Raw genomic sequence first — 17,993 nt, 5'->3', positions numbered from 1 at the left:
AGAACAGACGCCAGCCAATCAGAACAGACGCCAGCCAATCGGAATAGACGCCAGCCGACTGCCACAGACGTGGCGGGAAACGGTACAGGCACGCCGGCTGCCACCCGAAGTGAGGCCACGGGATGGGGCTCCGCTCGGGACACGGGAGGGAACCCCACCGCGCACGCCCCTTCCAACAGGACGGGGCAGCAGGGGCTGGGGTGGCCCACCTACCATGTACATGGGGGAGCCGCAGAGCGTGGCCGCCATCATGTTGCTCTGCAGGTACCGGGCAAAGCCGAAGTCGGCTGCAGGCGAGGAGAGGCGTGAGAGGGGCGGCCGCGGCCCCCGGGCCCCCGCCGGCCTCCCCGGGCCCCGGCCGCCGCCTCACCGATCTTGACCCGGATGTTGCTGGGGGTGGCACGGCGCCCGCCAGGGTTGGACAGCAGGAGGTTCTGGGGCTTCAGGTCGCGGTGTATGATTCCCTTGCTGTGCAGGAGCCGCATGGCGCCCGCGATCTGCTGCAGGAAGAGCCGGATGGTGTCCTCGCTCAGCGTCCGCATGGCTGAGGGGAGACGGGCTCAGTGGGGCGCAGCTCACCCGGGCGCCCCAAACGGCTCCCGGGCCCCTCCCTGCGGTCTCCAGGCCCATCGGCCACGCCGTCTGACTCTGAGCTGCCCCGGTGTCCCCTCCCGACCTGCGAGCCCCGCGCTGCTGCCCAGCACACCCCGCCCCTCCTCAGGTGAGGACCGCTTCCCAGCAGCTCCCTCTACCTCCTGCTCACAGCACACACCACGGCCAGCGGCTGTGCGATGAGCCCCAGGCCCGGCCTCAACGGTGGTCCCCCACCTGCGCCAGGGCCCTGCGGAGGCCCGCCCCCTGTGGAGAGCCGGCCCCCGCTGGGGCCCAGGACAGGCCTGGCTCCCGCAGAGCTGCCGACCGGCGACCGGGACCCTGCCGGGCACCACATCCACAGCGGGCCGCACGGGGCCCCGCTCAAGAGCGACCCTTGCAGACCAGGTCTGCCCTGTGAGGCCATCCCTCGTGGTTCTGACACAGCATGTGTCCCCAACGGGGCTCCACTCCCGCTTCCATCTTTCCCAGCAGGCGCCAGGGGGATGGGAGGATCCGCCATCACCATCAGGCCCAGGAAGGCTCGTTCACGCCAGGCCACCTCTCAGAATGGGTCAGGGTGAGCCTCGGCGGGCAGCCCATCCCGCCGCAGGTGTCCACTCACCGTGCAGGTAGTCGGCCAGATCGCCGCCGTTACAGTACTGCAAGAGACCGGCCACACGCCTTGGTCAGCGGCCAGGGCACACCCTCCAGCCCTGCCCAGGTCTCCCACCACCCCACCCCTGGACGCCTGCTCCCCGGGCACTTGGTGCCCTGTCTCCAGCCTGGGGCAGACGTCCCCCGCAATCCGTGCTTGAGGAGGTCAGTGGGGGTGCTCACGGCCCCTCCAGCACCTGCTGCGGCCGCTGGGCCTGCTGGTGAGGTGGCCCTAAGCCCACGGACATGAAAACAACTTCTAACCCCAAGGTGACAAGGGGCCTGAGAGCCGAGAGGGCCCAGCCTCCCTGTCCTCACAGCTGGCCTCCAGGACTCACCTCCATGACCAGGTAGACGGAATTGGCCATTTCCTGCAGAACACAGAAGAGGCGGTGAGAGGTGGAGAGGAGCACGCCCTGTCCCCCAGTCTGGCAGCCGTCTGGGAGGCCTGGCTTGGCCCCAGTGTGACCTGGGCACCCGGCACCTGCAGCTGCCCTCAACACACCACCTGGGCTCAGGCAGGAGAGGCCAGTGAGCGTGGACACTGGCTGGCCTGGCAGCCCTGGGGCCTGTCACGCCGGGGCTTAGCCAGCTGCTCAGTGGCCCGGAGATGAGGATGTCTGAGAGCCAAGTGGGCTGAGTGACAGGAGAAGCAGCCAATCAGACCACTTCATTTGTCAAGTCTGGGGAAGGGGCTGAGGACCCAGGAGAGGGGTCAGGGGTGGAACAAGGACCCCACCTCCCAGGGAGAGCCCTCAGCAACCCAGGTCTCCATCAAGGTCAGGGTCAGCCCTGGCCCTGAGGTTTTGACAGGGCTCAGCTTGCTCTTCTATGAGTGGTGAGTCCTGGCCAAGGAGAAGCACTTAGTGGGGGACCCAGGCCCCCAAGAAGGGACACAGCGAGGGTGTGAGGGCCTTGGCTCTCAGGCCACGGAAACTGCTCCTGGCTCCGGAATCAAAGATGCCACCAGCATTACAGGTTGGTGCCGCCAGCCCACTGCCGGCCAGCTTCCGGCTCAGCCTGTGGCCACCCATGGCCTCGGGGTGCCACCAGCGTCCTCAGCTCGGTCCACGCCAGCAAGACCCAGGAGCCCGCTGCTCAGGCCAGCACAGAGACACCCCCGCACCCATGGCCCCGGCGTCCGTCCAGGAGGGACCCCTGAGATCCCCAGGTCACGGATGAGCAAACTGCGGCCGGCAAAGCCAAGTCAACCAGGCAGGCGGGGTCCTAACCACTCTGCCCTCCTGCAGACAATGCCCTCCCCTCTTCCCCAGGCGGGGTCTTCCCTAACTGAGGGGCCCTGCCAGCCAGGAACAAGTCCCCAAGCCCCTTCAGCACCAGTACGTTGCTGGGCCTTGGGGACCAGGAACAGCCCCTGCCCGCCGCCCAGCAGAATGCACCGAGTCCCCATTCCCCACCAGCATGCTGCTCACAGGCAGCTCCAGCTTCTAACCCCCACGGGGCAAGGGGGCAAGTGCGTGAGCTGGCCCCGAAGCTCTCAAGGCATGGGGGGAGCCCCGAGGGAAGCCTGGGTGGGAGGAGGGAGGTAGCTGCAGGAGGGACATTTCTCAGTGGCCTTTGGGGGAGGGCACTCAAGGCCCAGACAGACTTGATCCCCAGTAGCGGGCCACCACCTTCCACCCCTGCTCAGGTGCCAGGGATGCCCCCGCCACCCCGACCGGGCAGGACAGAGGACCCCTGATCAGTCACCCTACCGCCAGGAGGTTGGGCCTGGGCTCAGACCCACACCAGTAGAACACAAAGCCACTGGGTGACACCCCAGGTGTAAATGTCAGCCCCCTGAAACAAGAGAAGACCCCCCATGGGGCTGCCCTGGTGGCGCAGTGGTTGAGAATCCGCCTTCCAATGCAGGGAACACGGGTTCAAGCCCTGGTCCAGGAAGATCCCACATGCCACAGAGCAACTGAGCCCGTGCGCCACAACTACTGAGCCTGCGCTCTAGAGCCCGCAAGCCACAACTGCTGAGCCCACGTGCCACAGCTACTGAAGCCCGCACGCCTAGAGCCCGTGCTCTGCGACAAGAGAAGCCACCGCAGTGAGAAGCCCACGTGCAGCAATGAAGACCCAACGCAGCCAAAAATAAGTAAATAAAATAGATACATTTATATTTGAAACAAAAGAGAAGCCCCCATGCCTCCAGAGCTCCCCCAACAAGGGGCTGTGGGTCCAGGATGGGGACGCCCCAGGGAGCAGGGCTGAGAGGTAGACGCTGAAAGCTCCGGGGCTGGAGGGGCCGCGTGCCCCACCCTGCTTCCCCAGGCCCTCACTCAGCCGCGTGTCTGGCAGGGATGCAGAAGCCTTCCCAAGCGCCCAGCCGGGCTCCTCTGGGAGGGGGTGGGCTCCGTCCACCGAAGCAGGGAGGCCCAGCACGCAGGCCCCGCCCTCCCGGGCCAGCTGCGGGGAGAGATAATGCAGGGAGAAAGTCCCTGGTCACGCCGCGCCCGCGACTGCGACCGACTGGCGGGGTGGGCCCAGGCCAGCGGGGACAGAGGGGGACCAGGAAGAGGGAGATCCCAATGGAGGGAGGCTCTGAGAGCCGGGCGCAGAGTCGGAGGCTCTCGGGCAGAGGGGCCAGAGATGAGGACCCAGGACTAACCCAGGAGGTAGAAGCAGCCACTCCCCGTGACCCCGAGGCCACCTGTTCCCTCACCTGCCGTCACCCTGACCACGGCCACCGCTGGGGACGTGCTGAGCAGGCTCCCGACTTGCCCCGCCAGCGAGCAGCCCTGTCCCGAGTGGCCCAGAGGTGCCACACCGCCAGAGGGCAGGGCAGGGCTCAGGCCCGGGCACCTCCAGCTCTAGCCTGCCCTCCCGACAGGCCCCCTGCTCCGCAGGAAAGCCTCCGATCACCCACCGAGCCAGGACGGGCAGGGGCCGGACGACAAGGACAGGAGACAGATGCAGCATGCGTGCCCCCCGAGGGTCCCCGGGGAGTCACCCAGGGCTGCAACACCGTGGCTGGACGGGGACGAGGGGCCTGCCAGCTGGGAGGCGAGTGCCGCGCACCCTGGACCCCACGACCTCCTGCCCCAGAAAGGAGGCGCCCGTGCATCAGTGACAGCATACAGCCCTTCGTGCCCAGGAACCCATGGTACCCCCGCACAGGACCCCCACACCCACTCCAGCTGGGGGCGCTTCCAAACACCAGGCCAGACGCCCTCCCTCCCGAGGGGCCACACCACGGGGCCCGCCGCCCGCTGGCTCGGGGCTCCTAGCCCTCCCCGCTCCCTGACACCCCAGCCCCCCGAGACCTCCCTGAAGCCTTCCTGGCGCCCCGCAGGCCTCGGCGAGCCCTCAGTGAGCAAAGACCAGGGGCTCTGGGGCCAGGCGGGGCTGCAGGGGTCCAGGCTCCTCTCCTCCCCCGACCTCTGTCCCTTCACCCCGTGGGTCGCCCAGCAGAGACCGAGGGTGTTGCCCGCAGGCCCTACTGTGCACGGAGCCCAGAAGGTCAGGGCCTGAGGGGGAGAGCACGGCAGGGCTGGGCCGGGGAAGTCGTGCCCACCTCTCCTCACCAGGTGGGATTCGGGCCCGCGGAGGCCCGGCCTCGGGGTCCCCCACTGCCCTGGCTTCAGAAGGCCCCTTCCCCGCCCGCGGCATCAGCTTGTTAGGCGCTAACCCCATGGGCTGGCACGAGCCTCGGCCACGCCTGCGGCGCCCCCGGTGCGGCGGTCTCCAGGACGGCTGCGTGCCCAGGCCCCCCTGAAGAAGCCGGCTCTCCAGGCTCCCCGGCGGGGGGGAGGTCAGCGCGGCCTCGGTGGCACAGCTGGTCTGCCCCTGGCAGCCTGCTGCCCACCCAAGACCCGGAAAGGTTCCGCCTCGGCCTTCCTCCTCGTGAGCTAAATTTGGTCTCCACGAGCTCCCCCAGGCGCGGGGACCAAGTGGACGGCAGACAGCAGGCCGCCTCCTTAGGGGTCGGTCCAGACGCGGTCTAGACACTCGTAAGGACCAGGACTGCTTCCTGGGGCTGCGGCGACCGCCGAGCCAGAGGGCTCCCCTCCTGGGGGAGGCGGATGAGGGGGCTTCTGGCCGCGCTCTTGTCCCCAGGAGTCCGTCACGTTACTAATGCAAAACCACCAACACGGCCGAGGCGCCGGCCCGCCGGGCCCCCAGCCTACAGGAAGCACACCGGGGTCACCCCCATCCCGCCACTCACCCCCGGCGCAACTGAGGACCGGGCAGGTCCCATCGACGTCCCAGCCGACTTAAGGGGAGGAAACGGCCACAGAGAGGTCCTGTGATTCTGCCTGTCATACAGCTGGCGAGGGAGGGGCAGGGCCGGGTACCAGAGTCCTGGCCACTCCACCGTGCGTGCGGCCCCCAAGGAAGGGGGTGGTGAAGCCTGACCTGCACACCTCGAGAGGACAGGCGAAGCCCTGAAGGCGGGATGAAGCGGCGCCCTCTCCATCTCTCAGTGGCGCGCCCACAGGCCCTGGGGACCGGGCTGGCCCGGGTGTCGGGGCCAGGTGTCCCAAGCAGCCTGGCACGGGCGCCCAGGCACGCAGGAGGCCGCCCTGCCTCCACAGGGCACTAAGGTGCTTTGCTTAAGAGGATCCCAGCTCCCGGGCTCGGCCGAGCCCACTCTGTCTGGTGATCCTGGGCTGGGCCTGGTGGGCAGGTGGGTGGGCGGGCACTGACCTAGTTAACTCCTTGGAGTGGGCCGTCTTGGCTCCAGAAGGTGGCAAAAGCCACAGCCAGGGCCGGAGCACAGCCGCCCATGGGAGCCGCGGCACTCCCCGCCCCCAGGCTCTCCTGGACAGCGCCCAGATGGGAAGGGATGCCCAGCCCCACCCTGAGGAGGAAGCCCACCCTTCCTCAGGGAGCCTCCTTCAGCTTCCATTGTGTGCCTGTGGCTCCCGGGGGGCGGGGAGCCGGGGGGAGGCCAGCTGCCCTCTCCAGCCCCCTTCTTCCCACACACCGGGCCTGCCCCTGACTCGGGAGAAGCAGAGGACACTTCCAGAATGGAAAACACAGAATCGACACGTCCCTGCCCGGGACCCACCAAGCCCGCCTGGGTCACGGTGCCCACCACCGAGAGCCAGGGTTCTGGAAAAAGCAAGGCCAAGGGTTGGCACTGTCCTGAATGACCCCACAGCGAGGCAGACCTCTCCCCTTGACTGAGGTGTCCACCCACCCAAAGTCACTAGGGGTGGCTCTGTCAGCCAGGCCGGGAAGTGAGTCACCCAGCTGTGGGAACCAGCTGGACGGCGTGCTGGTCTCAGGAAGGCCCACGTCCCAGGGCGCACGCTGGGCAGGGCTGTCCCCTGACCCCTGTGATGGCCACTCTCCCCAGAAAGAGCACACCCAACCACGGCCCAGCAGGCGAGGGCAAGACCCAGAGCCAGCCGTCTGCCCCTCAAGGAAAGGAAAGGCCAGGGGCTCCCGCTGCCTGCCCACATGTCTGCGGGCCACAGAGCAGAGCACCACCCCAGAGGCCCCCCACACACACCCACAGCAGCCTGACAACAGTCACTATTCCGTATGGCCACGAAACAAAACCTCCTCAACAGACAAGAAGCAACCTGAGGAGGAATATTTGCAACCTATCACGGAAGGGCTTTCCTTAATATATAAAGAGTTCCCACCAACCAATATTTATATAGCACTTACTAACAAGTACAGATCTAAACACTTAACATACATAGACTCAAGCTGTCATCACAACCACCCTACGACATAGATGTACTGTTATCATCTCCCATTTTCTGGGTAACACTGAGGCACCAGGAGGCTGAGTAACCTGCCCAAGGTCACACAGGTAAGTAAATGGGCGAGTTGGGCTCAGAAAGGCAGTAGGGCGCAGGGCCCATGCCGTTAACCACAGTGCCGTCCAACCTCAGTAATCACAAGACCCACAGGAGCACATCCCTGGGTAGGAGGCATTCCTGGTGTTCACATGCACACAGAGAGATGCTGAGCCTCCCCCAAAGGTGAAAAACAGAACCATAAGAGATGTCATTTTCCACCTCTCAGGCAGGCCAAGATGAAAGTCTGACAACCGAGCTCCTGGCAAGGATGTGGGGAGACAGGCCCTCCTGCCAGCAGCGCTGCTGTGTCCACGGTCCATCCTCTATGGACCACAATCTGGCAACTGTTCCAAACTAAAATACGCATCCTCTTACTTCTAGGAATCCACCTGGCAGACACACAGTCATGGCAAAGGTGAATCCAGGAGAGTCACCACCACACTGCTGACATGTCAGAATCCCAGAATAACCCCACGTCCCTCCAGTGGGGGACTGGTGAGGTCAACTGTGGAATATAGGGCCACGGAACACCACACAGCTGCAAATAACACCACGGTCACAGTCGTAGCAATGTCAGCACACACAGTGCTTACGAGGACCACTTTCAAACAACTCCAGACTCTGTTTTACAGAGAAAGACATGGACGCACAGACAGATTAAGACACTTGTTCCAGGACACACAGCTCGTTTAAGTGGCAGAGCCAGGACCGGAACTAGGTCACCTAGCTGCAGAGTCTGCACTCGGAACCTTGCAGAAAGAATGGGGGATAATTTCCTTGGGAGGAGAGGGGTGTCACTTCTCACATATGGATGGAGTTCGTGTGGAAAGACACAGACCTTCTCAAAGACACACACTTAAGTGAAAAATGCCACAGTAGAACTGTGGATGGTGTGGCAGCAAAGAGGTACATGAGGATGTGCCACTGTCCCCAGAGAGACCCTCTGGGGGAGATGGGGCTCACTGGGACAGGGATGGTAGCGTCACCTTCTTCCACGTCCCTTTTGTACTGTTTCTTCATTTTTTTTTTTTTAAGCTACATCATTAACTGTTTTTAAAAGCCATGATTTCCTGGGTCCCATGTGTGTCTCAGACAAGTGTCTAAGGACTCGGGGAGCCACCCCACACCCCGAAGGCTGAGAGCACAGAGCCCCGCGTGGGGGGCCTGGAAGGGAGGGGCTGGCTGGCCTCTGAGCACTTCCTCTGCACAAGGGAAGCCACAGCACTGCCAGCCCTGGAGGAAGTGGCACTGCCCACAACCAGGTGTGTGGCCCAGCCAGGATGGGAAGGAGGCGAGCAGAGGCGGGGGCAGGGGACAGGGAAGGGTGGGAGAGGAGGAGGGGGAAGGGGGCTGCCCTCGCGGCCCCAGAACACAGCTTCCAGGCACTCCCTGTCGCTGTCACATTGGACCTGGGCCCTCCCCAGGTCACCTCATGTCATGCCACAGCCCCCAAGGCCACAGCCCAGCTCTGAAGGGGGAGGGAGAGGACAGGGAAGGAGGGAGGAGGCCACCAAAACACAGACAGCCTGGCCGGGAACTTCCCCTCAGCCAGGGGCTGGTCCCGTGGCCTCAGTAAACAGGTTTCAAAACCATTAGTCAGCACTTTGGCCCTCAGATCTGCTGCCTCAGGTTCCTGGTCCCCAAACTGGGTCTCCAGGGTCCCAGGCCTGGGCCGAGGCTGGGCCTCCCCCGCCGCCAGGCCTGGGGGCCCGGGGTCACTGGGGGAAACAGGCCGCGGTCTTCTGGGCCAGCTAGGCCTGAGATGGCCTCATCAGCCGGGCACCCGCCTCCCTCCTGCCCGGGTGGCTGGCCCCAACTGCCAGCAAGAAGGAATCTCCCTTAGCCCCGCCCCTCCCCCAGTCTGACACAGGGAGACAGTGGCCAATGCCGGGCCGCTGGGGTAATGTCAACAAACAATCCACTGGCCCAGACAGGTGGTCCAGGCTGGCAGGGCTGCCCTGAGCCTGCGCTGGGGACAGGACTCACCGTCGCGGCCACTGGGCCAGACACCCCCGAGGGCCACGCTGTAGCCAGACCTCCCTCCGTGGGGCAGCGCTGCGGCCCGTGGCACTCAGGTGGCCGGGGAACGTGGGAGCTCTCCCAACATGCCCAGAGGAAACCCAGGCCCGAGAACTGGGCTGAGGGTGGGGTCTCCAAGGTCCCAGCAGGCCTCCGACGCCCATCCACACAGGGGGTGCCCAGCTCCTTCCCCCAGTACGAGATGCTAGCCTGGAACAGTCCGCTCCTGGCCAGGGTCTCCAGCACTTGGCTGGACTGGGACTTAAGTCACCGGGGCCTGAGGCTGTACTGGGGACAGTGGGGGCGGGGTGGGGGTGGGGGGGAGGGGAGCACACCCCCTCCCCACCAAGACGGCGGCCCGCAGCCTTACCTGGAAGTCATACAAAGCCACGATGTTTTCATGTTTCAATTCCTAGGACAGAAACCCAAGTTTCCCGTGAGTGAAGCGGACTCACCCATCACCCTCTCCCCTCCTGCTTCTGAGGCCAGCTCACCTTGAGGATCTTGATTTCCTTCCCCAGGAGAGTCTGGGACTTGGCGAGGTTCTTCTTGTTAATGCACTTGACAGCGACCTCCAGGTCGTGTTTCTGAAAACCAAGCGCGGGTGTCCCTCAGGGGCGGGGAACCCGGGAACCCCTTGAAGGCCTTGCCCAAGCCAGGTAAGCGCCCAGCAGGTCCCTGGAGATGAGGAGGTCAGGAGTGCATGTAAGGGGGACGTGGGGTCCCGGGGCTGTGGGGTGAGACGAGGGGCGCCCGGCTGTGTTCATGTGGGGTCTCCAGCAGGATGAGGGGGCCTCTGGGGTGTGGAGGTGGGGATGGGGGTGGCCGGCGGTGGGGATGAGGGGGGGTCCCTGGAGCGGGGGATGGGGAGAGGGACCCCGGGGCGGGGGGGCCGCCCTCGCCGGCGCTCTGTCCGGGCCGGCCGGCCCCTCACCTCGCGGTGGCGCCCCTTGAAGACCACGGCGAAGGCGCCATGCCCAATCAGGTCCTTGCGCGAGAACTCGAACTTGCCCACGGTCTCCAGGCCGCCGCGGCCGGACTCCATGGCGCGGGCCGGGCCAGGCAGGCCGGGGCTCAGGCGACGGCACGGGCCGGGGGTGGTGGGCAGGGGGCGCGCCCCATCGGGCAGCCCGGGCTGCGGACGCGATCCGACTCCGACCCAGTCTTGACCTAGGCTGCGACCCTAGCTCAGGATCCGGCTCGGGCTCCGGCCGGGAGACAAAAGAGCCGCGGCCGCCGGGCCCGGGAGCCTGAGACGCCGGCGCAAGCGCACAGAGTGGCGGGCGGGGCGGAGCCTGGGGGCTAGCCTGGCTGGGGCGGGGCGGGGCCTGCCGGGCGGCCGCGCTCAGTGGGTGGTGGCGCTGGCGGCGGGGCGGGGCCTGTTGGGGCGGGACCACACGGTTGGGGCGGGGTTAGTAGCAGGCCCGCCTCCTTGGGCATGACAGGGGAGCTGCAAGCCTGGGCATGGGCCAAGGGTCGCCCTCCAACCAGTTCTCCTGCTGCAGCCTTACACTACGTCCCTTGTCTGCGCATCTGGGGGGCGCACATGTGCCATAGCCGCCGTTAATACCTGGGACGTGGCCTGTGTACCCCAGAGCTGGAGATTGGATAGAATAAATTCTTAGAAAGGGAACGACTGCGTTGCAGGTTATGCATTTAAAATTGCGCTCGATAGTTACAAACTGTCCCCCAAACTGCACCAAACCTAAGAAATAGCCCACAAGTCCTAAGGTTAGGTAAATCCTGGTGCATCCTTTCTATGGAATAATACACAGCAGATTCTTAGAGGCAGAGGTGCTCAGATAAAAAGTGCTCCAAGGGACTTCCCTGGTGGCGCGGTGGTTGAGAATCCGCCTGCCAATGCAGGGGAAACGGGTTCAAGCCCTGGTCCGGGAAGATCCCATATGCGTCAGAGCAACTAAGCCCGTGCACCACAACTACTGAGCCTGTGCTCTAGAGCCCGCGAGCCACAACGACTGAAGCCCAAGCGCCTAGAGCCCATGCTCCGCAACAGGAGAAGCCACCGCAATGAGAAGCCCGCTCACCGCAACAAAGAGTAGCCCCCGCTCGCCACAACTAGAGAAAGCCCCCGCGCAGCAACGAAGATCCAGTGCAGCCAAAAATAAATTAATTAATTAATTAAAAAATAAAGTCACTGGAGAGAGATGTGTGTATACCATACCTACATATGTATATAGTTTTATGTATGTATATACATATATAGGGTACCTAGTACTATACTATGTATGCATATATAGTACATTGGGCAATTATAACAGCTAACCCATTGCTTACCATGTGCCAGGCAGTAGTCATTCCATATATTAACTCATTTATTCCTCACAATGATCCCATGAAGTACTTGCTATGATATCCCTATTTTACAGATAAGAAAATTGAGGCCCAGAGAAGTTAGGTAAAAAAGTCACACAACCAGCAAGAGAAAGAGCCCGGATTCTCACAGGAGAAACTGTTAACAGTGGTTGCTTTGGGAAGAGTCGGTCCTTTTCACTTTACACCTTGAGTGTGAATTGCTCCTATAGCCTTCCATTATTGCTTTTGCAAATGCAGAATTCTAAACAATCCTCCCTGCCACCCCCGGTCTTCAGTCATAGCCCTGGATGGTTGCACCAGCCTGTGGGAACACACGTCTGAGGGGTAGGCTCCCAGGCACTCTGTACCCCGGACTGAGGCCAGAGACCATCAGAGCTGGAAGGGACAATGGGTCTCCTGGCCCACCATCTTTGTTTTCCAAGGACAAGGTCTTGCAGTGCCACGTGGTCAGCCGTAGCCTGCCCTCACCTCCTCATCCATCCCCTCACTTCATCCAATGACTGTGTTTTCAACACCCAGAGTTGCCACAGAAGAAAAACACAGAATCCCCTCCTTCAAGACCTTCCTGTTCAGTGGTTGGGGTCGGGGGACAAGACGGGCAATGATTGCACAGACAGTTGTAAAGTTTCAACCCAGGAAAGTGCAGAGAACGGGCAGGGCAGACGGTGGGAGCCAAGATTGCTAGACGGAGCCTAGTTCCCCTGGAGACATGCCTCCAGGAGCCCAGCGCACCCTGGGAAGGAGATATTCGCCCTAAACTTGGGAAGTGACAGGGCAGAAGTTAGGAAGGAGGCAGATGAGATGGGATGTGCGTTTGGAAAAGGTTTCTGGGCCCTCGACGGTGGAAGAGAAGGGAGGCAAGGTATGCTCGATTCCCCTGGCCTTGGGCCCAGCTCAGTTGCTCAGGCTGCCACCCTCCTCTGTGTGACACGCCCACCATGGTCTGTGCCAAGTCCATCCTCGTGATTCAGATTCCATATCTGCGAATTTGCCTATTCGCTAAGTGTTTCATGTAACCCCCAAATCAGTACTCACATGCTTCTGTGGGCAAAATGTTTGTTGCCCCAGGCCCTCTTTCCCAGCTGAGGGTGAGGGAGGCCACTGCCTTGCATCAGCAGCTCTTGTACTGCAAACAAGGGTCCTGTGGGCTATTTAGGGCCACATCTGTCGCGGTCCAAACGCAGGCTGGAAAAGAATTTCAAGACACAAGGCAGAACGTAAAGAAGATAGAATTTATTGGAGGGAAGGGTCGCTGCCAGAACAGCGGGCCGACTTCCTAGCAGTCTGGGAGAGTCGAGCCTGAACATGTGCTATTGATCAGTTTTTGTAGCCAGGAAACAAAGGAATGGTCCGAGGTGAAAACTTCGTTTACTGATTGGTCGAGGCACATATACCTTCCTTCTGTAGGGTGGCAGTGGGACAGGGCAGATGCCTTTCCTTATTTGGGACAGGTCCCTGTTGCTCAGGTGGGTGTCACCCAGGTGGGCTCAGGAATTTTGTAACCATCGCAACAGGGTGGGGAGGGCGAGTAAGGGTCTGGTAGGGGCTGTGACGCTGACACCTTTTCAAGCAGGGTCGTCCTTTGTCCTTGAAGCACCACAACATTCTCCTTCGGATCTTTGTGCTTTTTGTTGGTGATTTCGCTGTTCAGAAGTAAACAATGTTAATGAATCAACAGCATATATTAAATAGGATGTCTTTTACACAGAAACACACATAAACACACAGTGATGTATTGAACAGTTGACAAAAATGTTGTGACCAGAGGGTGGCAGGAACCTAAATGTATTTTTCCCGGAGCAGGTTCAGAATCCATTAATCCTGTGCTGGTGGCAACGTTATAGAGCATGAGTACTTTGGACTGAAAAGAATGCACAACCTAAAAGCTCTGAGTTATGCTTTATTCGATGGACAAAACTAAGGACTTGAGCCTGGGACACAGCATCTCAGAAACTCTGAGAGACTGTCCCAAATGGGCAAGGGGCGGGGAGCCAGGATCCATAGGAGTTTTTGAAACAAAGACCAGGTAGTCGGAACATTGAAAGATTACTGTTAAATAAGGAAAACCAGACATCACAAGTTAAGGAATTTAGCGCTTTGCTATGTATGGGAAGATGCAAAGTCTGGTCTCATTGAAATCATTCCTCTGATATGCACCTCAGCTATCCGGGGCCAGTATCCTCTGCTTCTCATCTTGAGTCTTCTCAGAGTGCACCGTTGGGGCAGCTGTAACGTGACGGCTTGATGGCTGCAACATCCTTTGTTTACTGATATGGCAGGAAACATTCTTCGTTCACAGTACCATGAACAGTGAGAATCAACTGTCCTTGCTATGTGCAGGCAACTGTCTTTACAGGAAGTAACTCTTATGCCCCCATCAACCCTGGGAGGTAGATTCCTATGGTTACTCCCATTTAATGGGGGAAGAAACTGATGGCCAGAGAATTGACTTGCCCAAGGTCATACAACTAAGAAGTGATACCTCTCCACTGCAAGCACTTGCTCCTCATCCTCCTAGGTCTCCAAACCTCCCGAGGCAAGGACAAAATCCTGTTCATCTCTGACCTCTGGTGCTCAGCCCAATGCCCAGCAATCAGTAAAGAATCCTGTGGAAAGGATGTCGAGTGAAGAAAACCACCCCTGACTTGCTTACTCAACAAGCCAAAAAACACCACCTTCCATGGAGGTGCCACCTGCCCACCCAGACAGGCCTCCAGCACTGCTGCCCCCTTCTATGAAAGGAATGGTGAACGGGTGTCGTTTCAAAGGGACTGGTGGCAGCTACCCAGAGTCTTAAGCTTAAGGGTTCTTAAGAGTTCTGAGAGTTCTGTGATGGATTAGTAATGTCTGTCACAGGTGCTGGGAGTGGGGGGTGGTTTGTGTGCCTTAAAACAGACAGAGGGCTGCATTCCTGTGTCATTGTGACTTCACCAGTGTAATTTTCAAGAAGTTAAAAACGAACTCTCAGGGACTTCCCTGGCAGTCCAGTGGTTAAGACTCTGTGCTTCCAATCTAGGGGGCGTGGGTTCGATCTCTGGTCAGGGAACTAAGATCCCACATGCCGCATGGTGTGGCCAAAAAATTGAAAAAACAAAAAAACAAACTCTCATATGAATATGGAGCAAAAAGTGGGCTGGAGGTTTAGCTAACTCAGTAAGGAGGGAACGAGCCAGACAGTACAGATGGTTCCTGGGTAGAATTTGAGGACTTGTTTATTTACAGGGATTTGAAAAGAAGAATGTGAGAGTCAGATCGGTCAGTCAGATTCAAAAAAGGTTATTGTTTCCCAGGGCAAAACATTAACCTTTGATTATCTTTTCTATCTCAGAGAAATCATCTGTCTTCTGTTTGACAAAAACCTACAAGTTAACATGGAGATAATGTCACAGACTCAGAGCTTTGAATCAATTGTCAACAGAAAGGTAAACACGGTCGCAGAACCCCTGCATCAAGGATCAGCAAACTTATGGTCTAAGGGGGCAAATCCAGCCCTCCTCTTGGTTTTTTCCTTTTTTGTTGTTTTTCGTTTGTTTGTTTTTTTGGCCGTGTCCTGCGTCACGTGGGATCTTAGTTCCCCAAGCAGCAATTGAACCTGTGCCCCCTGCAGTGGAAGTGCAGAGTCTTAACCACGAAACCACCAGGGAAGTCCCAGTTTTTTCTTTCTTTTTATTTTTTTAATATTTGTAAAATACACATAACTTAAAAATTGCCGTCTTAACCATTTTTAAGTGTACACCTCAGGGTGTACAATACATTCGTATTGTTGTGCAACTGTCACCACCATCATCTCCAGGAATTTTTCATTTTCCCAAACTGAAACTCTGCCCCCATTAAACACTAATGCCATCCCCTGCAAAAACACCCTACTCCCTCTTCCCTCCACCCTGGCACCCACCCTCCCACTTTCTGTCTCTATGGATCTGACAGCTCTAGGTACCTCCTAAAAGTGGAATCCTACAGTATTTGTCTTTTAATGTCTGCCTTATTTCCCTTAGCATAATGTCCAAAAGTTTCATTCGTGTTGTAGCATGTGTCAGAATTTCCTTACTTTTTACGGCTGAATAATATTCCATTGTACGTATACGCCACATTTCGTTTATCCATTCATCCATTGAAGGACACTTGGTTTGCCTCCACATTTTAGCTATTGTGGATGATGCGGCTATGGACGTGAGTGTACAAGTATCTCTTCCAGATCCTGTTTTCAATTCTTTTGGATATATATCCTGAAGTGGAATTGCTAGTAATTCTATTTTTAATATTTTGAGGAACCACCATACTGTTTTCCACAGAAGCTGCACCATTTTACATTCCCATCAGCAATCACAATTTCTCCACATCTTCACCAACACTTGTTATTTTCTGCTTTTTAAAAATAGCTATCCTAGTGGTTGTGGTTTCTCACTGTGGTTTTGATTTACATTTCCTTAATAATTAGTGATGTTGAGCATCGTATTTGCTTATTGGCCATTTGTTTATCTTCTTTGGAGAAATGTCTACTCAAGTTCTTTGACCAGTTTCTAATTGGATTGTTTGAGTTGCAGTCTTTTATATATTCTAGAGATTAACTGCCTACTTTGGTAAATAAAGTTTATTGAAACCCAGCCACGCCCACTTGCTTATTTAGTGTCTCTGGCTGCTTTCAAGCTGCACCTGGAAAGCTAAGTAGCTGCAAAGGTGACCGTGCGACCTGCAAAGCCATATTTGCCATGTGGCCCTTTACAGAATGAGTTTGGTGACCCTGGCCTTGAATTATTAAGTAGTCCTTCAATGATGCTCCAACTGGACCACGAAAGAGCATGCTGAAGTCATTACTTACAAGTTCTGGATCATTCTTCCAAACAGCGGTAGTGGATACCAGCAAAACCTAGGCGTTCCAGTCTCTATCACCCCAGTCCACGATGCCCAGAGGTGAATCCACTCCTCAAATGCCGCTGAAACACCACGGGTGTGTGTGTTGGGAGGACACTCCTCCTCCAGCCCTGACCCCTCCCCTACCATGGGCTGGACGGCAGAGTGGATGAGCGCCTGGGTGGGTCCCCTCTAGGCACAGCGGGGAAGCCTGCGTAGCCACCTGGCTTCTCTGTGCCTAGGTTATCTCACCTGGGATAATAAAGAGGATTAACTAGAACAATGGAGACAGCCAGCTTCCTCAAGAGGAGCTCCCTAGAACACCACCACCTCCCAGTCCCGTCCCAAGCTAATTCCAGCCATCAGGAAGCACTGCTGAAGGGAGAGCTGGTGATCTCATCCCGAAAAGGTCTTTGTCCTCCCCTAGGGGACTTTAGGCAAAGCTTCTCAGGGCCTGGGCTCAACTCAAGGACTTCAGACTTTGGGGCAGGATGGGAATTTGCTTCCTGTCTCCCAGAAGGTTGGGATGGTGACAGCTAGGATTCTAAGGGGGCTCCGGGCTGGTTTCAGCCCCGGGTAACCTCAGGGCGCCACCCACCTTGGCCTTGCAGCCAGCCCCTTCCAGCCTCAAGCCCAGAAGGAAGGTCTGTACCTGCGTCCCCCAGGCAGGGATGGCTGAACATAAACTTACAACCCAGCAATCCCACTCCTAGGTGTTTACTCAGGGTGCCTGATGAGAAATGTTCATTACAGCTTTATTCAGAGTAGCCCAGAGCTGGAAACAAATGTCCATCAACAGGAGAAAGCAGAAACAAATGGGGATATCCACACTCTGGAGTGGAGAGAATAAGCATATTGTCCATGCAGCAGCGCGGGCGAACCTTGACGCCCTGTATGTAAAGTGAGAGAGGGCAGACCCAGAAGACCTCTGTTGTAGGGATTCATCCTGTGTGGGATTCATCCACCAGAAACGGATCGCTTGTTGCCTGGTTGCCTGGGCTGGGGGGATTGATTGGGAAAGGACAGGCAGGGCTTTGGAGGTGACAAGTGTTCTATGGTGATTGGGGTGGTGGTGGATACATGGCTTTATACAGTTGTCAAAACCCTTGAAATGCGAGTATTTAACTGTGTGTGAATTATACCTCAGTAAAGTTAATTTTATTTTTTATTTTTTAATTTTTTAATAAATTTATTTATTTTTGGCTGCATTGGGTTCTTGTTGCTGCGCGCAGGCTTTCTCTAGTTGCGGCGAGCAGGGGCTACTCTTTGTTGCAGTGCGCGGGCTTCTCATTGCGGTGGCTTCTCTTGTTGCGGAGCGTGGGCTCTAGGCGTGCGGGTTCAGTAGTTGTGGCACGTGGGCTCAGAAGTTGTGGCTCGCAGGCTCTAGAGCACAGGCTCAGTAGTTGTGGCGCACGGGCTTAGTTGCTCCGCGGCATGTGGGATCTTCCCAGACCAGGGCTCGAACCTGTGTCCCCTGCATTGGCAGGCGAGTTCTTAACCACTGCACCACGAGGGAAGTCCCAAAGTTAATTTTAAAAAGAAACACTGGGAATTCCCTGGCGGTCCAGTCGTTAGGACTCCGCGCTTCCACTGTAGGGGGTACAAGGTTGATCCTTGGTCAGGGAACTAAGATCCCTCAAGCCGCGTGGCGTGGCCAAAATAAAATAAAATAAAAAGAAGCACTGACACAGTCTACAGCGTGGATGAGCCTGGGAAACATCCTGCGAGTGAAAGAAGCCAGATACAAAAGGCCACATCTTGTACAAAGGCATTTAC

General features: G+C 58.2%; 1 protein-coding gene and 1 long non-coding RNA gene across 7 annotated transcripts in view; one reads left to right on the top strand and one right to left on the bottom strand.

The window, feature by feature from the left end:
* ULK1 (unc-51 like autophagy activating kinase 1) overlaps positions 1 to 10,309 on the bottom strand; it is a 22,724-nt gene extending 12,415 nt beyond the window's left edge. For 4 of the 5 annotated variants that reach the window (XR_014251794.1, XM_082417169.1, XM_082417170.1 and 1 more), the window contains exons 1-7: positions 9,967 to 10,309; positions 9,527 to 9,619; positions 9,403 to 9,444; positions 1,587 to 1,619; positions 1,217 to 1,253; positions 371 to 544; positions 214 to 287 (exon numbers count right to left, since the gene is read on the bottom strand). Coding sequence is in view for 4 of the 5 variants with exons in the window: in XM_082417169.1 (XP_082273295.1) it covers positions 214 to 287; positions 371 to 544; positions 1,217 to 1,253; positions 1,587 to 1,619; positions 9,403 to 9,444; positions 9,527 to 9,619; positions 9,967 to 10,077 (564 nt within the window). In the remaining variant the exon portion in view is untranslated. The remainder of the gene's footprint in view (positions 1 to 213; positions 288 to 370; positions 545 to 1,216; positions 1,254 to 1,586; positions 1,620 to 9,402; positions 9,445 to 9,526; positions 9,620 to 9,966) is intronic. The other variant, XM_082417172.1, reaches the window with a different exon arrangement.
* On the top strand, positions 3,672 to 17,993 carry LOC309639676. 2 transcript variants are annotated; one of them, XR_014251802.1, is made up of 3 exons: positions 3,672 to 9,088; positions 9,454 to 9,691; positions 10,990 to 17,993. It is a non-coding gene; the product is annotated as an uncharacterized lncRNA (long non-coding RNA). The 2 variants fall into 2 exon arrangements; XR_014251803.1 differs by having other exon boundaries at positions 9,449 to 9,691.

This window comes from Balaenoptera physalus, assembly GCF_965194825.1.
Source record: "Balaenoptera physalus genome assembly, chromosome: 12".
Taxonomy (NCBI): Eukaryota; Metazoa; Chordata; class Mammalia; order Artiodactyla; family Balaenopteridae; genus Balaenoptera; species Balaenoptera physalus.
Note: the sequence above shows the minus strand (reverse complement) of the source record. Positions and strands in the feature narration are given on the sequence as shown.